Source organism: Piliocolobus tephrosceles, chromosome 10 (genome assembly GCF_002776525.5).
Source record: "Piliocolobus tephrosceles isolate RC106 chromosome 10, ASM277652v3, whole genome shotgun sequence".
Taxonomy (NCBI): domain Eukaryota; kingdom Metazoa; phylum Chordata; class Mammalia; order Primates; family Cercopithecidae; genus Piliocolobus; species Piliocolobus tephrosceles.
In genome coordinates, this window is record NC_045443.1 from 59,607,285 (window position 1) to 59,629,213 (window position 21,929).

Below are 21,929 nucleotides of genomic sequence, written 5' to 3' on the forward strand. Positions count from 1 at the left end.
TTAGAACCTTCTGGTTTTAGCATACTTCCCATAAAATGAATACATGAAAAATTTTTTAAACTCATGAATAGCATGTTACTAAAATAAAATAATGAAATCAGACGACTGCTGACATAATCTAGTATTAATAGTTTCAAAACCTTATTTAAAAACAACTTATCCTAATCTTCTAACCTTTTTGCTGGTGAAATAATTATCACAGAGACTTCCACTTTTATCTGTGTTATAAGTGAATCCTCTATCCATATATTTTTTTGGCTTTCAATATGAAAATTAATGGTCGTCATATAATCATGGCTTTTTTAACATTGACATCTCTAGTTACAGAATTTACTCACTGCAAGTAATAGGGTAGTCTTTTTGACAAACTTAGAATTCTCCTTCCTTGGTGCTATGTAGATGAGGGCAAAAAAGGATTGACATTTCTTTGCTAGCCAACAAAATGTTTCCCATCAGTATCAGTATTTGTACTTTGTAGAATTTTGATAATTCTTCATTGAATTCAAATAGTATGTGAAGAAGAAATGCCATAGAATTTGAAGGAAGGGACAACAGTGGGGACTTTAAATGAAGTTTAATTTTATTCATGTCTTAAGCATAGGGACCAGATTAATGATATATATTTGTTAGGACACCATCCTTGTCCAGGTCAAAAACCTTGCTTTTAAAACTACTTTTATTTAACATTTTAATATTTTAAGCAGAGTATGCTAGTTCTCTTTTCACTGACAGGGGAAAAAAAAACAGTTAAAAGTCTTAAAAAAAAAAAAAGAGGAAAATTATATCCATTTCTATTTTGCTTACCTAAGTTTGTTCTTTTTTAAAGTTGAAGAAAAATGGAGATATAAAGTAAAACAGAGCTGTAGCTGTATTTGCTTTCCCAAACTATGTGATCTTCAGAATTGATCTCTCAAATTTAATGAGATTTACCTTTCTTAGAAAAAATATAACAAAAATAAGAACATCAAGTGACTTAAAATATATCATTTTTAAAATCTGCTTGATGAAGAAACAGGCCTATATTTGTAGTTTTTAATTGAAAAAGTTTACCTCAAACTTTGCTATGTTATTCACTCGTGTAGCATTACAGAACTAGAGCCAATATCCCAATATTAGTAGATTGCTTTGGAATCATACAGTACCTTTTCAGAATGCTTATACTGTTGTCATGATGAGTTAGAAAACAATTGACATGGCAAAGCTAAAAATTATTTTCCATCTAACCTTAAAATCCAGAAAAAAACTGTTTGAGGATATTCCAAGATGACTTTAACCATGGATTACTTCAGGTTTTATTTTATTTTTTAAATCATAGCAAACTGAGAATGAATCCCTTATTATATTTAGATTGGGTTTTTATTTTTAGTACTGGTCAGTTAGAAGGTATAGCCATTTTTTTAAGGGTTGTGAGTGGTATTACATTTTGATCAGTTATAGAATGAGTTACACAACTCAAAAGCTTTAGGTAATCAAAAATTAAGTTTGTTTTCTTTCCTGTTCTAGTTACCGGTTTACTAAAATAGTGAGCATACATGATCACTTGAGAATTGGGCTTCTGGAGCACCTGAACAGAAAGGGAGTGGTTCATATTCAGCATTACAAAAGACAACTTTCTCTTTTTGAAGGGGATTACTTTGGCTATTTTCCAGGTACTGGGGAAATTCCAAATGCATTACAAGTTATTGGGATGGCTATTAATTATTCATTTCCTAAAATATGTTGACTGAAGACTTGAGATTTGGTTATATAATAGAACATTATTTGACTTCATCAATTTATAAAAAACTGATGTCGAAATTTAGCAAAATACAAAATTGAGACTCTTACATGCAGCAGTTATATTTTTTCAGAGGACTCTAGAAACATTAGGCTTATTAGTCAGAACATACTTAGTAGAAGTACTTTCTGAAAGTAATGGAAGAGCAATAGAATTTGTGCATGTGTATATAAAGAAAAGTTACGTGCAATGCATTGCATCTTTCCAAGTAATTACATAACAAAAGAAAATCATATTCTGCATAATATTTCAGTTTTAGGATATTAGGTTAAGGAAGGATATTTATAACTAAAGAGTTTTTAATAGAGAATTAATACTTTAATAAAGAATGCATAAACCATTCAAATATTTTTATAATAATTCTTCAGGGTGTAATTAATGGCCTGAATATATTGAACCATATCACAGAGTGTCCGTTGGATGAGACATTTGATTATTTAGAATAATTCTTTTTTAGAATTTTTATGTCTGCTTCCAGGTTGAAGATTCAGGGGAAATGATCTTCATAAAAATATATTTCCAAACATATTTCTTTTGCATACTTTTTACTTATGGATTTATCTTGATAGTTGCTGGGGAAGTCATAAAGGTTATTTTCCTTCATTAGGAAAACCTTTTTAGGCATTATTTGGACTTTTATTTTTGAACATGGAGAACTTTGGGCTGCATTTGAATTATAGCAGGGTGCAATTCAGATCTCATTTTAGTCAAGTTTTTTCTCACTGCTCTAAGTGTCTCTAAGGACTACTTCTAATCTTTCTATCATACGAGTTTCCGTTCATTCCACATACCTTATTGAGTGTGCCCGATATTGTGATAGACCCTGAGGTACAAGGGTGGATAAGACATAGACTCTGCTCTCAAGTGCAGTGTAATTGAGTTTGAGGTATCAAGTTAGCCCAGAGAAAGGAATATTCTTTCTTGATACACAGAGAAAGATATGACATTTAGAAGAGATGTTGAAGTAAGTGTTTAAGAATAAATAGGAATTTCTTATAGGGGATGCATATTCTAAGAAAAGCAAGAGTGCATGCAGTCTCAATACATTAAACTAAGGAATATGTCTTAAGACGCCTAATTCAAATTCGAGTACTCTTATTACTTGCAGTTTCCCATATAAAATGTATATGAAGGCACAAGTAGAGAACCACAAAGCCAGTTCGAAACCACAAAACCACTTAGCAGTCACTTCTCACTAAATAATTGTCTTGCACATACAATAGCCATTCTTACCATTGCTCATGGATCAGATTTTCATCATAGCTCATGTCCTAAACTTTCCAACAGTCATTTTATCATAGTTAGTGAATTCCAAAAGTCTACCATATATTAAACATGAAGTTTAGTTTTTTTAATCATTACTCATGGATCAACTTCATAATAGCTCATGTCCTAAATTTTCCAACCAGTCATTATTATCGTGGTTAGTGAGCTCCAAACTTTCATATTTATGAAATATGAAATTTAGTTTTTTAATCCTTAAATTTTCAAATGCTGTTGTCAGTTTTGTGTACTAATAACTTACATAGGAGCATTTAAAAATATTTAAATACAAAAATATTTAAGCCTAGTCAATAAGTACATTGACTTGTTAATATAAACTTTTTTCTTTTTCTCTTTTTCATTAAAAATTGGAACTATTAGTACCAAGTGTTTTTCTTTAGTCTGGCTCTTGCTTTATTTTTAACATATTTCAATTCTACCCAATTTTAGGACCAACTGTAGGTACCATTGTGATATAAACAAAAATGTGGCTTAAAAAATATGTTTTATGGTCAGTCACATAGCCTCATATTTGGACCTTATATTAGTGACAAATTTTAAGATCTAGTTCTACTGAAACACTGAAGTTTTGGCATTTGTCAATGTCAGGCAATTGAACTCCAATAAATTAACAGGGGCATAGCTCCAAATGGCATGAAACTGGTAGACACGTCACAAAACTTACAAGTAGCCACAACAATAACATACTAATACTGTTTATATAATCTCTTTTGTGTTTCATGATACATTCATATATGTTCTCAGTTTTTATTAAGAACAACCATGCCTGTTGCAGGAAGTTTTGTCCTGTTTAATAGTCCAGGAAGCATTGAAAGTACAGATGGTCACATAGGCACAACACATATCTGATTTTTAGTCCATATTATAATATATCACTCAGTAAAGTGTCTTACAGGATAAAAGGAAAGTTTTCTATTGCTACCTACATATGGAAGACTTTTAAAACATGTATGTCTTTAAGAAAAGAATTGTTTTGGGATAGTCTCATCTGATAGGAAAATGTTTTTTTTTATAGTAGAAGAGTCTTCGCGATAGATACTTCAGAACTGATTATTTTCATTACTGACCTAATAAAAATTATTTATTTTTAATTTTATGTATTTTTTTAAAATTTGTATGGCTACATAGTAGCTGCATACATTTAGGGGGTACATGAGATATTTTGATACAGGATTCAATGTATAATAATTACATCAGGGTAAATGAGGTATCCATCACCTCAAGCATTTATCCTTCCTTCATGTTTCAAACAATCCAATTATGCTTTTTTAGTTATTTTTAAATGTACAATAAATTATTGTTGACTGAAAATTATCTCTGTTCATTAAAACATGGTATTTAATTGCAGCCAGTCCAAGTAACTAGTGTTCTTATAATTGTCCAAAATGTTCATGTTCTGAGATAGCCTCGTGTAAAAATATTAAATAATGAATTTCATAAAGTAATTACTAATCAAACTACATTATGACCAACATTAAGAAACTAGCTTCAGCCAGGTGCGATGGCTCATGCCTGTAATCTCAGCACTTTGAGAGGCCAAGGTGGGCGGATCACTTGAGGTCAGGAGTTCAAGACCAGCCTGGCCAACATGGTGAAACCCCATCTCCACTAAAAATACAAAAATTAGCCGGGCGTGGTGGCACAGGCCTGTAATCCCAGCTACTTGGGAGGCTGAGGCAGGAGAATTACTTGAACCTGGGAGGTTGCAGTGAGCTGAGATCAACTCCATCTCAAAAAAAAAAAAAAAAGAAACCGCTTTTTTTTTCTACCAGAATGATGACATTGAATACTGATACAACATCACATGGAACATGGCAATATTTTTAATTGTTTGATTTTTTTTTTCCATTTATGCCTTGAAATTTACCAAAAATTATGAGAACTTTTAATATTTTAACTGGTCTGTATACTATTTTAAGAACATATTAACTCATAGTGTGGTGCAGTGGCTCACAACTGTAATCCCAGAACTTTGGGAAGCCAAGACGGGCCGATCACCTTTTGTCAGGAGTTCGATACCAACCTGGCCAACATGGCGAAACCCCCGTCTCTACAAAAAATACAAAAATTAGCCAGGCACAGTTGTGGGCGCCTATAATCCCACCTACTGGGGAGGCTCAGGCTGGAGAATTGCTTGAACTCAGGAGGTGGAGGTCGCAGTGAGCCAAGATTGTGACTGCACTCCAGCCTGGGTGACAGAGTGAGACTCCGTCTCAAAACAAAAAATAAAATGAAACTATTGACTCCTAATGAAATTTTCAAGATGAGGGTGGAAAGGATGGTATTTTTATGAGGGAGAAACATCAGACATCATCTTAGTTTTTAAACTAATATGATTTGGGTATTAGAACAATTACATTGACTATTGAATTTATGTATTTATATGTGTTTATACAAATTGTTAGAAGTGTCACTTGTTAGAATATATGTTCAACAAATAGAATGTTTATTTGGGCCCATTTAGGACTAAATAGCTTACATTTAAATACTGGTTATGATATCATCACAGATAACACAGGCAAATTATCATTAAAATGATTTGTGTTTTGTTGTTATTTGTTAACATTGAATTATAATCAGTTTGAAACCAGCATGTATCACTGTGAAAATAAATGCTGGTCTCTGTTTCAAGGAGTTTTTAAAAATCAAAGCAGAGGATCATTTACAAAGCAGATAGTGGATTGAATGAAAAATCAGACAAAGGGGCAGAAAGATTTGTAATAGGTACTGCCCTTCTTACAGTTTATCATTTAGGTAGAATTGCTTGAAGATATTTTTGAGATTATTCTTTACAAATATATTTTTCCTCCATTTAATAGTATTTCATTCAACAAAAATTTATTGACCTCCCTATGCCAAACATTGAAGGAAAAGAGTAAAAATCAAGAGGATAAATGCATTAGTAAGTACAGGCAAAGATATTTTTAGTAAGAATACATTTATTGTGAACATGTTCAGTGACAGGTGACATAGTGCTCAGTGCTGGCAATATAAATAAGAATACCCTGGTACCTGCTTTCGTGGAGGTCTCAGTTCATTTGGCAAAACAAACTAAAAATTAAAGTTACAGTATATTATCAGATAAGTGCTGTAATAAAAGTAAGCAGTAAGCATTAAGGAAACATACAGGAGAAAACACTATAAGGAAATCTAAGGGAGGCTTCCCAGATAGGATACTAGAATCTTGATGGATTTATAGAATTTAGTAAGGCCAAAAAAAAAAAAAAAAAGTACATTTCCAAGTAGATGGAGTAATGTTGCAAACTTTCAGAGTGAGAGAACATGTGGAGGAATGACTAATTAAATAAAGCTGGACGAGTTGAAAAGAAAATGGTATTGACAAAGGATGAGGCTACATAGATGAGCAAACGACAGACCCTTCTAAGAATCTGGGCTTCCAATCTGTAAGCAGGGAGAGCCGTTAAAGGATTTATAGCAAGGAAGCAACATGATGAGATGTACATTTTAGGGAGATCACTCTGGATAGTATTGGAAAGCTAAAAAATGTTCAGTTACACCTGTAAGCTCTTTCCAAGATAAGAGTATGTGTGAATAATTCAGTAATAACAAAGTTTAAGAATTACTCAGGTTTGCGCAACTTGGTTCTTTTGAGATATTTGTAAATTAGGTTATTTATATAATTGCATTAACAGACAATAATGGAATGTTATATTCTTAGCATAACCCTGAGCTGATCAAATATAAAAAGTGGAAAACTATTGATAATTGTTGGAAATTCCTGTCTGACCTCTCCTTTGTCTGACTATTTAATGTTGCTCATATTTTGTACTGAATCAGATAATACTAAGTGATGCCATTTACCATTCTAAATTGCCTGGACCTCCCTCTAGTCCTGGGTTTATAATTAAAAGGACATATATTACAAAAGAAGAAAAGAAACTGAAACTCAAAAGGAGTATAAGATTATAAGATAGGTTGAGATCTAAGAGGTAGAAAGTTAGGGAAGCATCCTTTCTCTTAATTGCCTGCTACACTGTAGCATACCTCTCTTTCTCTTGCTCACATATATTAAAAAGTTCTGCTGAAAATATGTATATGACTCTAAAGGCCTATATAGCTCACTCCAAACGTTTTAGCTGTTTTTATTATTTTCATTGCCTAAGAATAATATAATCGTAAATTCCATGATATTATAACCGGTTCTCCCTTTTGCCTTGAGGTAGGGGCCAGGCTAGCAATTTATAATAAACATTATTATTTTTATTATATAGAAAGTTTCTAAATAGATATTATTGGCTACTTTAGTAAACATGTTGATTTATAATTGAAACCACAAAATTGAGTACCATAACTATTTTTAAAAACTAAGTAAATGTTGACTGCGTATTTTGAAATTTTAGCTAAACAATGCATAGTATATAGTCATAGTTTATGGCATATAAGTTATCTGTATGAATTCAACAGACTGAACCTTTCACAGCTACCAAACCTATCTAACTTAATACAAATGACTATAAGCAAGCTTCAAAAAACTTTGATTTGCGTTAATGTGAACCCAGGCTCTCATAAAAGTGAGTTTCTACTATTTTCCATGCAAGCAACTAGCTTCCTTGCAGCACCTTGCCACTTAATTCCAACACAAATATCTTCCTACAGCAAAAAAAAATTTACTTATGTGACCATATGTCTGTGTTAGTCATTGCATATTATAGACATCTAGTTGATAATACTGGGTTTGTATTGAGGTCAAATAATATGGATCATCACCTTAAAATTATTCCAACTTGAGATAAAATGTTGTGGAAAAATTGTACTTCTGCCATCTGTTTTATATTAAATATGAAATTATTTAATTCAGAATTGGAAAGAGTTAGACAATTAACTTGTTTATAGTTTTTATTTTGCCATAAAGGAAAATTGCATCGTTTATGACATTAAAGAAGAGCTGGAAGTGAGAACACACTTAACAGAGTTCACATACTAAAGTTCGTTTTCTCAGGCCCAAGTAATCTGTACTGTCTCTTCTAAAAATGGTTGACCAAATGGAAGGTTTAAAGGCTGCTCTTTCATGAAAAATAATTGACAATGGAAGCAGTAAATACCTCTATTAAGTTAATTTCTTGCTTGCACTCTATCTCAGTTTTTACCTACTCAGGCTAATTTGCAGGTGCCTGGGATGAGTAGACAATCCATAATTTCTACCAATCAAGTAAAAGAAGGAAAGAAAACTGAGCTTCTCTCCCAGTTACCAGGTAGTTTGCTGTGGTTAAAATTGATGCAGACTTTACAGCAGCAGATATTAGCATTTTTATTTATTATAAGTAATTATTTTGAAATTTGGGAAATGAATAGTTGAGTACATCATTTGAGTGTTTATTTGACCAGTTATTAGTGCAAGGAACCATCATTTAAATGTTCTCTATGTGTTATAGCAAATCAATTTGTTTCTCTCTTCATTTTAATGTGTTTTAAGAAAAATGAAGTATGGTTACTTTTACTTGAAAATATGTTTTGTTTTTTGCAGTGCTTGAGCAACACACCTCCACTTACTGAGTATTTCCTCAATGATAAGTATCAAGAAGAACTGAATTTTGACAATCCCTTAGGAATGAGAGGTGAAATAGCTAAATCTTATGCCGAACTGATCAAGCAAATGTGGTCTGGAAAGTTTAGCTACGTCACCCCAAGAGCCTTTAAGGTTAGTGTGATAAATGCATTTTAGCAAGGGCACCTACAAGGGTACAAAGGTTGGTTCTTGGGGTGGGGGAGTGAAAAATAGTAGCTATTACAATGGTTTGTGGCCCTCCAAAGGAACACAGTACATAAATAGATATACAATATATCTGTGGTATAAAATTTAGGTGGGAGGGGTATGGAAGAGTTTTATCCGTTTTGTTTTTGTTTTTGTTTTTGTTTTACGTCTAAATCTGGGATGGGGAGAATAATGAAAAAAAAGTTGAAAAACACTGGTGTGGTAGAAGAATGACTATAGAGACAGCAATGAGCATTTGTATAGTTGTTTTGGAATATAGTACATCTCTGGAAAACCTACGTGAATATTCTATACAAATGTAAAAGACTAAATTTGGGCATGTTACTGAACTCTTAAGAACCCATTTTACTTTGAGAATCATGAATTTGAAAAATTATCAAAATGAAAATTGTCTGCAAACCAAGCACTAAAAATTAACTGTACTTTCAATATGGTTCTTAAACTTTTAAGGTTATTCACATGTGTGAATTGTTACTTATCAAGGAATTTATTGTTCAAATAAGAACTGAGCTGAAATTAAGCTTTATGGGTGAAATTTAGCTTTATGTTGTTAAAAAATTCCTACTTCATAGGTGAAACTTTGAGAAATTTTAAACTTGTAAAGAGAATAAGCAATTTTAAGTTGTTATTTATACAAGTAATTTAAATGGCATTGATATAGGACATCTACTAGACAACATTTTTTATTAGCTATATACTAGTTCTTAGAAAATAAAAAACAACCAGCAAATCAAAATACCTCTGTATTTGTCTTCCTTAACATTCTAAACTTTGGACATACTAGTCCAGACAAACCGTCTCTCAGCTCTTACCCATCTTTCTTTTTTTTTTTTTTTTTTTTTTTTATTTGAATGTTATTCTTTATTATGTTTTGATTACATAAGCAAAGATATTTTGCAATCTGCCATTTTTACTTATTTACAGCAAAGTCATAGAAATGAATCTTTCTCTTTTAGTTTATGGTTGTGTGGGAAAATGTGTTACTCTTTAAGATCATTGAAGCTTAAAATATAAGCTTGAAGTTTTACATATTGATGGGTTGAAATATTTTGGCAAAAAATTGTATTAAGCAATCAAAAATTTGAGAAAGTATGGCTAAAATATCTTTCCTCATTATAATAAAATAGAGATGTGAAGTTAGTAATATTAGTATAACATGGAGTTTAATTCAATAGAAAGCATGCACTCAAACCTTTTCAACAACCATTTATTGAATATTGACTACGAGCAAGGCCAAAGTCAGTAGAGAATAAAATAATGAACCAAGTCCATTTTCTGTCCTCAACGAACGTATAAGATAATCAAAAGCAAGGTGGGGAGTGGTGAATACCATAAGGAATTTGGAAAAGACATGTACTGCTCTTAGCAAGAGATGAAGGAAGAATCTGGGAGGAGTCAGTAGCTTTTGAGTTATTTCTGGAAGGATGATATATGAAGGGAAATCCTTCTAGTAGAAGAGCAGTATGTGAAGTATACATAATTTGAAGACTGCTTGTACTTTACTTATATTTGGGATTCTAATTGGTTTTGTTTTGGTAGATTTTCTGTCTTAAAATTATGTGTAAATAGGTTCTTGATTTATGTGACTTTTTTCTGTCACATGATGATTCATACTATTAGATTTATTTTCAGTCTCATCCAAAAAAGAAAATACTTAGTGATGCAAAGATTTGGAAAATTGAATATGAACATTAATGTTTCTGTTATCTCTATAAGACTCATCCTCCTTTTGCACATAAAAACTAAGTGAGAGCCTAGAGTAGTTATCTTAAAAATGCTTTCAGATACATAATTATCTTTATGTGGTAATACAGCAAGGATGAGAACCTGCCTCTTACTGTCTACCTACCAGACATTTATAGGAGGAAGCAATAGGAATACCTAAAGCTAAGAATTAAGAACATCTGGAAAATCCTTTGACAAATAGTGAAACAACAATTAATGACGATGAAATCTATGACCAAACAAAGATAAATACATTTTTATATATAAGGATTACATGTGTTGATCTATTTTGTCCCAGATAAGCTTTGTTGAGTGCTTACTAGGAATGCAAAACAAAATATAATTCATATATATTCCTGTTGTTCATGTATACAATTTTTATTATTCATAGGAGTTATGTTCCATGAAGCTGCCACAAACACTGAAATAACAAGTACTGAACCGTTACTCCTAGGGAAAATATAGGGTTCGATTCCTCCAAGCCTTTGTTCATAACATTTTTGTCAACCAGATAATGTATAACTTTGTTTTGCATGTGTTTCTGTTTAAAAACAACTTGTTTAGTATATATTGTTGAGTCCTTAACACTGAACTCACAGCAAACAGCACTATAACTCATGTCTTAATGAAGCATGTCTAACACACACCTTTTCTCCATAAAGCACATCACAGTTTTCTTGCATTTAGGAACACTAGCCTGGCGTGTTAGTACTTCGTTTAGTGGCCATTTTAAATACTGAAATTAACAACAAAAAGAACAAAAATGTGAAAAAACATAACACTAAATAAACTACAAAGGACACTTGTTTATAGATTCAGAACTGAAACAACAAGCCAAAGCATCACTTTGTTCAACCCCAGCTGGTAACATGCATACCAGGTGACTCAAATTTTTTGCCAAATGACCATGAATTGATTTTGGGGTTACAAATAAATTTTAGCAAGCAGGCAGATTCACAAACGTGGGATCCACGAATAATGAGAATCGATTGTATATATTTTTAAAAATCAATCCTGTTCCTAGAACTGATTTTATGGTTCTGCATTTCTTACAGACACAGGTAGGACGTTTTGCACCTCAGTTCTCTGGATATCAGCAGCAAGACTGTCAAGAACTATTAGCTTTCCTATTAGATGGATTACATGAGGATTTGAATAGAATTAGGAAAAAACCATATATACAATTAAAAGATGCAGATGGAAGGCCAGATAAGGTAAATTTCATGATCTTATTGTCACCATTGTTATAATTTTGTGATAACCTCTTTCTAATTTGTGTCTGTTATCCTTGTAGGTAGTTGCCGAAGAAGCCTGGGAAAACCATTTAAAACGAAATGATTCTATCATAGTAGATATATTTCATGGCCTTTTCAAATCAACTTTAGTTTGTCCTGAGTGTGCTAAGATTTCAGTAACATTTGATCCTTTTTGTTACTTGACACTTCCATTGCCCATGAAAAAAGAACGCACTTTGGAAGTTTACTTAGTTAGAATGGATCCGCTTACCAAACCTATGCAGGTAAATCATGGGTTTTTTTGTTTTTTTTTTTTTTTGCATTTGTTATTTTTATTAAAAAATTAGTGTTGAGTCCTTATTATAAAAATTAAGTGTTGAATTATCAAGCCCAATCAATAATGTTTATTTGTATAAGAGATTTTATAAGCTGAATACTTTGGAAATTAGTGTAACTTTTTACAATCTTGAAAGAGCAACTTGTGTCATATAAAAAATTCTCAAAAGGCTTTTTCTCATGAAAGAAAAATGAGAAGTTGGTTTTTATAATATTGGGGTGAATATTAGCTTATGAAGATTAACATTTTTTATATTTTTTAAACTTCAAGTTTCTTTCATGTTAATTTTAATTTTTTTTACTAGTGGCTATTGGAAGTAAAGCTAATACTGTACATTTTAATTCATAATGTGATAATAGTGTATTTAAATACCTGTAATTTTTAGGCATTTTAGGAACTTAAAGTAGAAGTTTAGTTAGACTGAAAATATTTCGTTCAGTAATGTTCTCTAATATCTAATACTTTGAAGTATCACATATTGCTTATTCTGTGCAGACGTCCTGTGGTAAGTCTTACTGTCAAATTGTCTGCCTGATTCCGTTACCTAGTTTTATCATTGCATTATTTATATTTTTGGGGTAAAGCATTGTCTTTTCTCCCTTATTTATTATATAATCCTCTTCTGACACTTGACCCATCCCAGTGAAAGTAACTTCTTCTTTTTCTACCTCTCTTTCCCTAAATTCTAACACTTAACTATTTTTATTATAACTTTTGGCTTACTTTTATGTTTTCTCCTTAGACTGCAAGTTCTTTGAAGACAGGGACCTTGTAAACCTTTGTATTTCCAACTTTTGTGGCTTGTAGATATTAATGCACAAGAAGTATTCAAAAATTTTATTCATCAAGATACTTAACTATGCACCTACTAAGTATAAAGCTGTTTCACTAAACAAAACAGATACGATTCCTGCTTTAGAAGATTGTTTTCTGTAAATTTTTAGCCAAATAACTCAGTTTGTTAGTCCGTAATAGTCATGATGTCTATATGAAAGCTATACTTTAAACAAAATTATGATCTTGCCATTCAGGGATGTATTTGGGTTTACTGTCAACAAAGGCAGAGTGTATGTAGTGTTCGTAAAAACACAGTCCTTTTATTCAAAGTAATTAAAGTCTAGTAGATACTAGGTATGTACTCAGTTATGCAAATTTAAGCTATTTGTTTTTCTGCTGCTTTATGTTTTCTTTATGAACTCATTGAACACAATCGGTATTTCACTGGGGAGTGCTAAGTACTATCCCTTATCTGTGACCAGAGCCAATAAAGACCTGCTTTTACTTTTGGCCTGGGGAATATGTGTTCACATTGTTAAAGTTATATCCTTTAGGTATTTACTTATTCACTCTTTTTTAAGTACAAGATTGTTAACATTCTTTTCAATGGTGAGAAACTATAACAGTGCCAAACCACATCCTTACCTCTCTAGTTTGTAACTTTGCAAATATACACCAATGAGTGTAATGGAGCAAGAGAGCATAGAATAATGAGTATAAATTTACTGCAACAAAAAACAAATGTAGATATTTTATTTCTCTACAGCACATTTGTTAGAGATAATATTCTCCCATGCCAATAATATAAGGTAATCTATATCATAATAGTGGCAAATTGCATTAATTTACACATTAGTCCATAAGGTATATGATAATTACTCTTCCATAAATTGGGCTCTAAATTATTTTTCCAGCAATGTGAATTTCATTGACTTACCACTTTTCTCATTTGGTGACCAATGATATAAATTTGTGGAAGTTAGAGCCATGGTTAGCACAGAGGAATTCGGTTGTTTTTGTGTTTTGTGTTGTTTTTTTTTTTTCTTTTTTCATTTAGAGGTAGTAACAACTCAAATACAAAATGATCACTATGCTTTAACCAGTTCATGAGGAAAGTGAAATTAGCTGAGTTTGCCTATTTGTTGAGTTTTCCCATCACTGAAGTTGATTTAGGTCATGGAAGCTTATTAGGAAAAATATTGAATATGTATTATGTCTTGGGCTCTCATGCTGTGCAAGGTGCTAGAAATATAATGGTGTTTCTAGTCCTTGTTCTTCAATAAGCTTGTCATACAGTGTGAAAATTGCTCTGACGGGGTGCTGCAAGAAAACACAGAAAGAGTAACCTACCCAAACTAGTTATGAGGCCTGTGATAAATTCTGAAGGACAATTAGGTTATAAGCAGGTGAAAACTAGAAATAAAAGCATTATAGGCCAAGATAATGGCATGTACAAAGAACTTATGGCAAAAGAGGACATGGCCCACTTCTGTAGTCTACAAGTATGGCAAGCAGGAGCTAGATCACAAAGAACTTTGATGCCGGTATAAGAAGTTTGAACTTCATCCTAAAAACTAGGGAAGCGATTAAAGACTATTAAGTATAAATATTATATGGCCAGAATTGTGTTTGGGAAAGATGATTCTGGCTAGCACAGAGATTAGTTAGTCTTAGCACTAAGACCAGATAAGAAGCTTTTAGTGATCAGATGACAAACAAATGACAAACGCTTCAACTCAGAAAATGAGTGTCAGGATGGCAGTTTGAAGAACCAGTTGAATGTGGGAAGTGAAAATGTATGAGTATATTCAAAGATGATGCCAAGTTTACTTGACAGGAAAAGAGGAGACAGCAGTGCTCTTTTAGTGGAATATATAGGAAGAACAAGTTGAAGAAGGAATCGATTTTCATATTGAGCATGGTGGCCTAACATGACCCAATCCTGTGTGTAGCATTGGACATGCCGACTTATAGATACCTGAGAACACTTAGGTAGAGATATCCAGTAGGCATTGAATTTGTGTATCTAGACCAAAGGAGAGAGACTGCTTTAGATATAAATTGGGCAATGAGCTCTATGAAAATGATAGGCAGTGTTTTAGAAGGATGAGATTACTTAAGGCTAAGGTGACCCTGTGATTTATCATCTAAACAAGAACTCTTTTGAAAATAGAAGGGACTGTCATTAATAATTATACTAGGATATCAGGCTAATCCAGGACTGGCCAAAGCAAATCAGGAGATACTGTCACCTCATCCAAGGAGAGCATATAAAATTGAGAAGACGGCTAACGAGAAAACTCTAAAGAACACTGTAGGAGAACTTCAAAAGGAGAATATGATCACAGCAATAGAAAAGAATTAAGAAGTAGTCGTGTTATAAGGAAAGGGAATTTTTTAAGGAGAAAGTGGTCAGCAGTCATATTGCAAAGAGGTCAATAAAATAAAGACTGATAAGTTGTACAACAGTATTGGCAACCTTGGAAACAAGTTAAATAAAGAAGTGAAGACAAGCCAGCAAGAGGGTTGAGAAGTAAATGTGATAAGGAAATTATGATAATATAGATACCGTTAATAAAGTTATTTATAAAACAGAGGAGAAGGGGAGATAATTAGAGGGGAAAGCAATGAAGGACGCTTGTTTTTTGAGAGACTTTATATTCCAGTGCTTATGCAAGAGTCAAGATAAAATGGAAGAAAGAATAATTGCTGGGTTTAGGTCCCAGAGAAAGCAGAAGAGCATGGGATTTAGAGCATAGATGCTAGTATAGCCTTGAATAAGAAAAGAGACACCTCTCTTCCCATGTGTTGCAAGAGACAGAAAAGTACCTATATGGATTCAAAGAAGTTAGTAGGAGAACAGGAAGTTGGAGATTTTCCCACCCAGTAGCTTCTGTTTTTGAGGTAAAATAGGTATTCTGCTGATATTAAGGGAGCAGTAGTGAAATAGGAAGCCTAAAGAATGGTGAAGTTTTTTTGGTTTTTTGTTTGTTTGTTTTTGAGGCGGGGTCTTGCTCTGTCACCTAAGTTGGAGTGCAGTACAGTGTGATCTCAGCTCTCAGCTCACTGCAACCTCCGCCTCCTGGGCTCAAGGGATTCTCCCACCTCAGACTCCCAAGTAGCTGGGACTACAGGTGTGCGCCTCCATGCCCAGCTAATTTTTTGTATTTTTGTAGCAATGGGGTTTTGCCATGTTGTCCAGGCTAGTCTCGAACTTCTTGGGCTTAAGCGATTCACCCGCCTTGGCCTCCCAAAGTGTCGGGATTACAGGCGTGAGCCACTGCACCCAGCCCGATGAAGATTTTAAATAGTTATTGAGATAAATGAGAGAATAAGCAGATGTGTGATATGCAGAATTATTTCTGGGTACTGTCAAAGGATCGGTTGAGATTGGGCACTGTGAATTTGTAGCACACCAACCTCTAAAATTGGGAAATTTTCTCCAGCACATATCAACAGCTCTGAGAAAGTTTAGCAAGAGTGGAATGAATAGAATTGAGTAACAAAGACATTAAAGGTTCGCGATAAAGCATGTACGGCCTGGGTGGAAGGGCAAGAAGACAGTAGGGAGCTGGTAAAACTGGGAGAAAACAGAGTTAAAAGGAATAGAAATCTCTGTGCAAGCCAAGAAGAGAAAAGAATGAATTTACAGGAGAAGTAAGAAGTAGCAGTTAGACAGTAACCTGTTAGTTTAAGATAGTAAAAGTGGGGTTGGGTGCAGTGGCTCACTCCTATAATCCCAGTATTTTGGGAGACTGAGGCAGAAGGATCACTTGAATCCAGGATTTTGAGACCATTCTAGGCAACATAATGAGACCTCGTCTCTAAAAAATAAAAATTAGCCACTCATGGTGGCACACGCCTATAGTCCTAGCTACGCAGGAGGCTGAATTGGGAAGATGGCTTGAGCCTGGAAGGTTGAGGCTGCAGTGAGCCAAGATCATGCCCCTGTACTCCAGCCTGGGCAACAGAGTGAGAGCCTGTCTCTAAAAAACAAACAAAAAAACATAGCAAAAGTGGGAGCAGTTTCAAGTGATGACAGGATCTAATAAGTTGACTAAGGTTGATTAATGCAAGTGTCTTTGAATTGAGGAGCCAAGGAATGATAAGACTAGGACAAATTATCCATGTGGACATTGTCACCCAGGACCCAGGATGGTGGCAAGATCAGAAACAAACACTGAGCCAAATGCCAAATGAATGTGAGGTAGCAACCATGAGGTCACTCTCATTTACTGAATTTTTTTTCCAAAGTAACAAATTTATTACAATTCTTTTTTGTTTTTTAGTACAAAGTGGTTGTCCCCAAAATTGGAAACATATTAGATCTTTGTACAGCATTGTCTGCTTTGTCAGGAATACCTGCAGATAAGGTAAGATGTTTCTGGGGTTGAAGTATGTAAGTTGGTATTTAGTTTCTTAGTGTTGTAAAACCAGCTTAATAGAAATTTGTTTCCTTTTAGATGATAGTTACTGATATATACAATCATAGATTTCACAGAATATTCGCTATGGATGAAAACCTTAGTAGTATTATGGAACGGGATGATATTTATGTGTAAGTATAAAACTCATTGTACAAAATATTACTTGAAAAAAAAAATCAAAAGAAGTAACATAAAATTTTGAGAGTTTATGGTCAGTTTTGTCCTTGTAGGTTTGAAATTAACATCAATAGGACAGAAGATACAGAGCACGTGATTATTCCTGTTTGCCTAAGAGAAAAATTCAGACACTCAAGTTATACCCACCATACTGGTTCTTCACTTTTTGGTCAGCCTTTTCTTATGGCTGTACCACGAAACAATACTGAAGACAAACTTTATAATCTCCTGCTCTTGAGAATGTGGTAAGTGCCAAACAGTTCTACATTGACAAAATAAATATGGGAATAAAATATAAAATAGCTAATAAAAATAAACACACAAGGTACTATCAGAATAGAATTATACAAGTCTGTATTGTCTCAATTTTGTTTATAGTCAGATTATAGTCCTAATCCACTTTCTTATTCACGTAAAACACATTATGGAGGTAATTTCAAACCCAGGAAGCATGAAGTCTGTAGCAGTTTTAGGCCAAAAGTTTACAGTTGGAAGGAAATAGGAATTTATGTTATAATAATTATGTGTTACATGTGTGTTCTGTGAAATCATAACAAATGTCAAATGCTTCATTTCTTTATATACATTACCAGTTCATGATTAATAGTATTGTAAGGCAGCCTATGTTTTGCCTTCCTGAATCCCTTTATTTGAATTATAAAGTTATCAAGAATGTCATTTGATCCCTCTTATCTTTGAAAGCTGATGTATTTAGTATTCTTTCTTCCATATCTAATTATTATAGTTTCATAACCCATATATAAAAAATCACTTTATACAAAAATAAGTGTTTTTAGCAACAATATATACCATCTAAATGAAGATAAGTTGAGAAATTATTTGCAACAAATATTTAACATTTAACCTAAAAGATAACATATTAATTATTTTTATAAAGAGGAGCAAAACAAATTACTAGTCAGTTATATGTATGGTACTATAAGTTTGATTTTAACCTTGAATCTGCTAAGTGACCACTGTTACTGCATTAAAAAGTTTTGTTTTACTGATAGAATGAAAACTTTTTTAAAGTTTTTATCTTTGTAGTACTGAACTTGTTTGATTTCTGATTTTACTTAAGCCGATATGTCAAAATATCTACTGAAACTGAAGAAACTGAAGGATCCCTACACTGCTGTAAGGACCAAAATATTAATGGGAATGGCCCAAATGGCATACATGAAGAAGGCTCACCAAGTAAGACTTTTCTGTTAAATTGTAAAAATGTTTCACTTAAATAACTGCTTCAGAGAGAAAGTTAAGAAAATGGGAATTAAAGAGCTAAAAAATACCTGCAAACCTACAACTAATAATATTAATAATTTAAAAATATAACATTGGGTGTATTTAATGTTCTCTAATATCTAAAATTAGGTGAAATGGAAACAGATGAGCCAGATGATGAATCCAGCCAGGATCAAGAACTTCCCTCAGAGAATGAAAACAGTCAGTCTGAAGATTCAGTTGGAGGAGATAATGATTCTGAAAATGGATTATGTACGGAGGACACTTGCAAAGGTCAACTCACGGGACACAAAAAACGATTGTTTACATTCCAGTTCAACAACTTAGGCAATACTGATATCAACTACATCAAAGATGATACCAGGCATATAAGATTTGATGATAGGCAGCTTAGGCTAGATGGTAAGTATTTGTGAAAAATGGCTTGAACATTAAACAAGCAGAGCATGTTTTTTTTTTGTTTTTTTTAGGTGAAAACCATGAAATTCAGCCCTGTCAAGAAATATACCATTTACTTTTCTATCTCAAATTTTATATGAAAGGACTTAATATCTTAGTAGACTAAAATGTGTGTCTGTGTTTCATAAATGGTGATTGAAATCATGCTTAAGTTTTCTATCTTTTTTTAAACTCTTAAATTATTTAAATGGCTTGGAAACTGCTATTTGCCCTAATCACCAGTACAAGTAGAAAAGATTGCTGTTTGGTGTATATCGTAACATTCTATATATTCTGGTGTATATCGTAACATTAAAATATACTTTAATACTAAGACATATTAAATTTTAAAGAAAAAATATGTTTTCCACCTTAGAAAGATCTTTTCTTGCTTTGGATTGGGATCCTGATTTGAAAAAAAGATATTTTGATGAAAATGCTGCTGAGGTAAGTCATCACTCACTCACTCATTTACCTTTCCTTGATTTACTTTATGTGATTACCAGAGATAATCATACTGTTGTGTTACATACTTTGCTTCCACCAAATGTTCATTTTGCCAGTAAAAAATTGGTCATGAACTAGAAAAGAAAGTCTTTGAAATACTAGAAAAATACCTTTTTTTCCCAAAGGTTCAGAGTTCATTTTGAACATGTGTTGCTCATCCATATAGGAGTGTACAGGAGTTATTTAGAAGTATGATATAAATCTCAACTGAAATAAGCTTTATGATTCTTTTGAGAAAGTTTAGGAGTTTTCATTATTATTCATAGTAAGATGGTACCACTAAAATGAGTTTTGTTTCATTTGTTCTCTTAACTCAAGAAATACTTCTCTTTAGGACTTTGAAAAACATGAAAGTGTGGAGTATAAACCTCCTAAAAAACCCTTTGTGAAATTAAAAGATTGCATTGAACTTTTTACAACAAAAGAAAAGCTAGGTGCTGAAGATCCCTGGTAAGAGACAAAATTAAATAATTGTTTTTGTTTTCTTTAAGGGTTTATTCTGAGATACGTGTCACATCAACTTGAAAAAGTAATTACTAAATTCTCTTTGATGTTTTAAATAGTAAAGGATTCTTTATATAAGTGGTAGCCTTTTAAGAGGGATGGAAATGTCTTAAAAAATACTATTACAGTGTTGCCTTAATTTTATTACTGTGTTTTTCCTAATAGCCATTATACTATTAATAATTCATTTTAGTTACTTGTTTTCCAAGAAATTTTAGCTATGTAATCATTTTGAGAGAAGCTTTTTAGGAAAAGTGTAGTGATATATTTTGTGGTGTTATTCCATTAGAGCCCAGTTTTGAGATTTTCTAATACCTATCTTCCAGCACAGATGTCTTTTTTGCATTCTAAAAGAGAAATAATCTAGCCCTCATTATGTCTTTAAATATTTGTTTGTATATTAATTTATAATGGTTTAACCTTTTTGGAAAATGTGTTGAAAATAAAAATAACAAGAGTTGCTTTCAACCTGGTACATATTAGGCATATGATAATTGCCCACTGAGTAAGTGTAGAACTTTCCAAACATTTTTTGTCTGTTATTTTCATTAATGGGGGTTTTTGTACCTCTATCAAGCTTTAAATACTTCTCTTTATTCTTAGGTATTGTCCGAATTGTAAAGAACATCAGCAAGCCACAAAGAAATTGGATTTATGGTCCTTGCCTCCAGTACTTGTAGTACATCTCAAGCGATTTTCTTACAGTCGATACATGAGAGACAAGTTGGATACCTTAGTTGATTTTCCTATCAAGTAAGCTTTAATTGTATTTTATAAGTATTGAGCAACTCTTCTTTCAAACTTACTTGATGCTTTTTGTTATTATCCTTTAGTAAATATCAGGTGCCATTAGACCCAATTTCAGCTTTCAAGTTTGTTTTTGAGTAGTTCTAACAATTTATAAGGATCAGTGTTTCAAAATTTTTATTTTTTCTTAGAGATTTTCCAAAGACCAAAGAGAAAATATACTTTTAAAAACTAAAAACAATAAAACTCCTGTGTTATATTACCTATGGGTTAATTGGTCTCATTTATAAATCTAAGATACTTTATGGTACTTAGTAATTTTGTTTATCCTGGGAATTATTTCATCATTACTCATCACTTACTCCTAAATATGTTGCGTTTTCTTGGTGGTTTTTTGTTTGTTTGTTTGTGTTTTAAGACAGAGTCTCACTCTGTTGCCCAGGCTGGAGTGCAATGGCACAATCTCAGCTCACTGCAACCTCCACCTGCTGGATTCAAGTGATTCTCCTGCCTCAACCTCCCAAGTAGCTGGGATTACAGCCACCTGCCACGATGCCCGGCTAATTTTTGTATTTTTAGTACAGACAAGGTTTCACCATATTGACCAGGCTGATCTCGAACTCCTGACCTCAAGTGATTCACCCGCCTTGGCCTCCCAAAGTGCTGGGATTACAGGCATGAGCCACCACGCCCAGCCCTAAATATGCTGTTTTCAAAAAGACTAAAATAAAACAGAATAATGGAGTTGCTTAGAAGGATAACGCCGCAGTGAAATAAATCATCCCTATTGCAGCATCCTTCAGCTTTCCTATTGCCATTATATGACATCATATTTGTAAAAAGATACATCTATGGCCATACCACCTTGAACGCACCCTGATCTTGTCTGTAAAGAGGTACAAAGAAGTCTGTATACATCTTCATGCTTTATCTCTCTTTTTGTCTTCCCCTGCTTTTACTGAACAGTTGAGGATTCAGAATGACAAAAAGGAAACATTGTATTCCCAATCACTTA

General features: G+C 33.0%; 1 protein-coding gene across 6 annotated transcripts in view; it reads left to right on the forward strand.

Moving 5' to 3' along the window:
• The window catches only part of USP15 (ubiquitin specific peptidase 15), a 147,956-nt gene that overhangs the window by 114,054 nt on the left and 11,973 nt on the right, over positions 1 to 21,929 (forward strand). For 4 of the 6 annotated variants that reach the window (XM_023225092.3, XM_023225093.2, XM_023225096.2 and 1 more), the window contains 11 exons: positions 8,547 to 8,720; positions 11,576 to 11,734; positions 11,815 to 12,039; positions 17,159 to 17,242; positions 17,333 to 17,427; positions 17,527 to 17,718; positions 18,555 to 18,670; positions 18,848 to 19,120; positions 19,533 to 19,603; positions 19,998 to 20,113; positions 20,771 to 20,920. In XM_023225092.3, the coding sequence (XP_023080860.1) occupies positions 8,547 to 8,720; positions 11,576 to 11,734; positions 11,815 to 12,039; positions 17,159 to 17,242; positions 17,333 to 17,427; positions 17,527 to 17,718; positions 18,555 to 18,670; positions 18,848 to 19,120; positions 19,533 to 19,603; positions 19,998 to 20,113; positions 20,771 to 20,920 (1,655 nt within the window). Of the gene's footprint in view, positions 1 to 1,503; positions 1,650 to 8,212; positions 8,275 to 8,546; positions 8,721 to 11,575; positions 11,735 to 11,814; positions 12,040 to 17,158; positions 17,243 to 17,332; positions 17,428 to 17,526; positions 17,719 to 18,554; positions 18,671 to 18,847; positions 19,121 to 19,532; positions 19,604 to 19,997; positions 20,114 to 20,770; positions 20,921 to 21,929 lie in introns of those variants that run through there. The other 2 variants (XM_023225097.2, XM_023225098.3) reach the window with 2 other exon arrangements.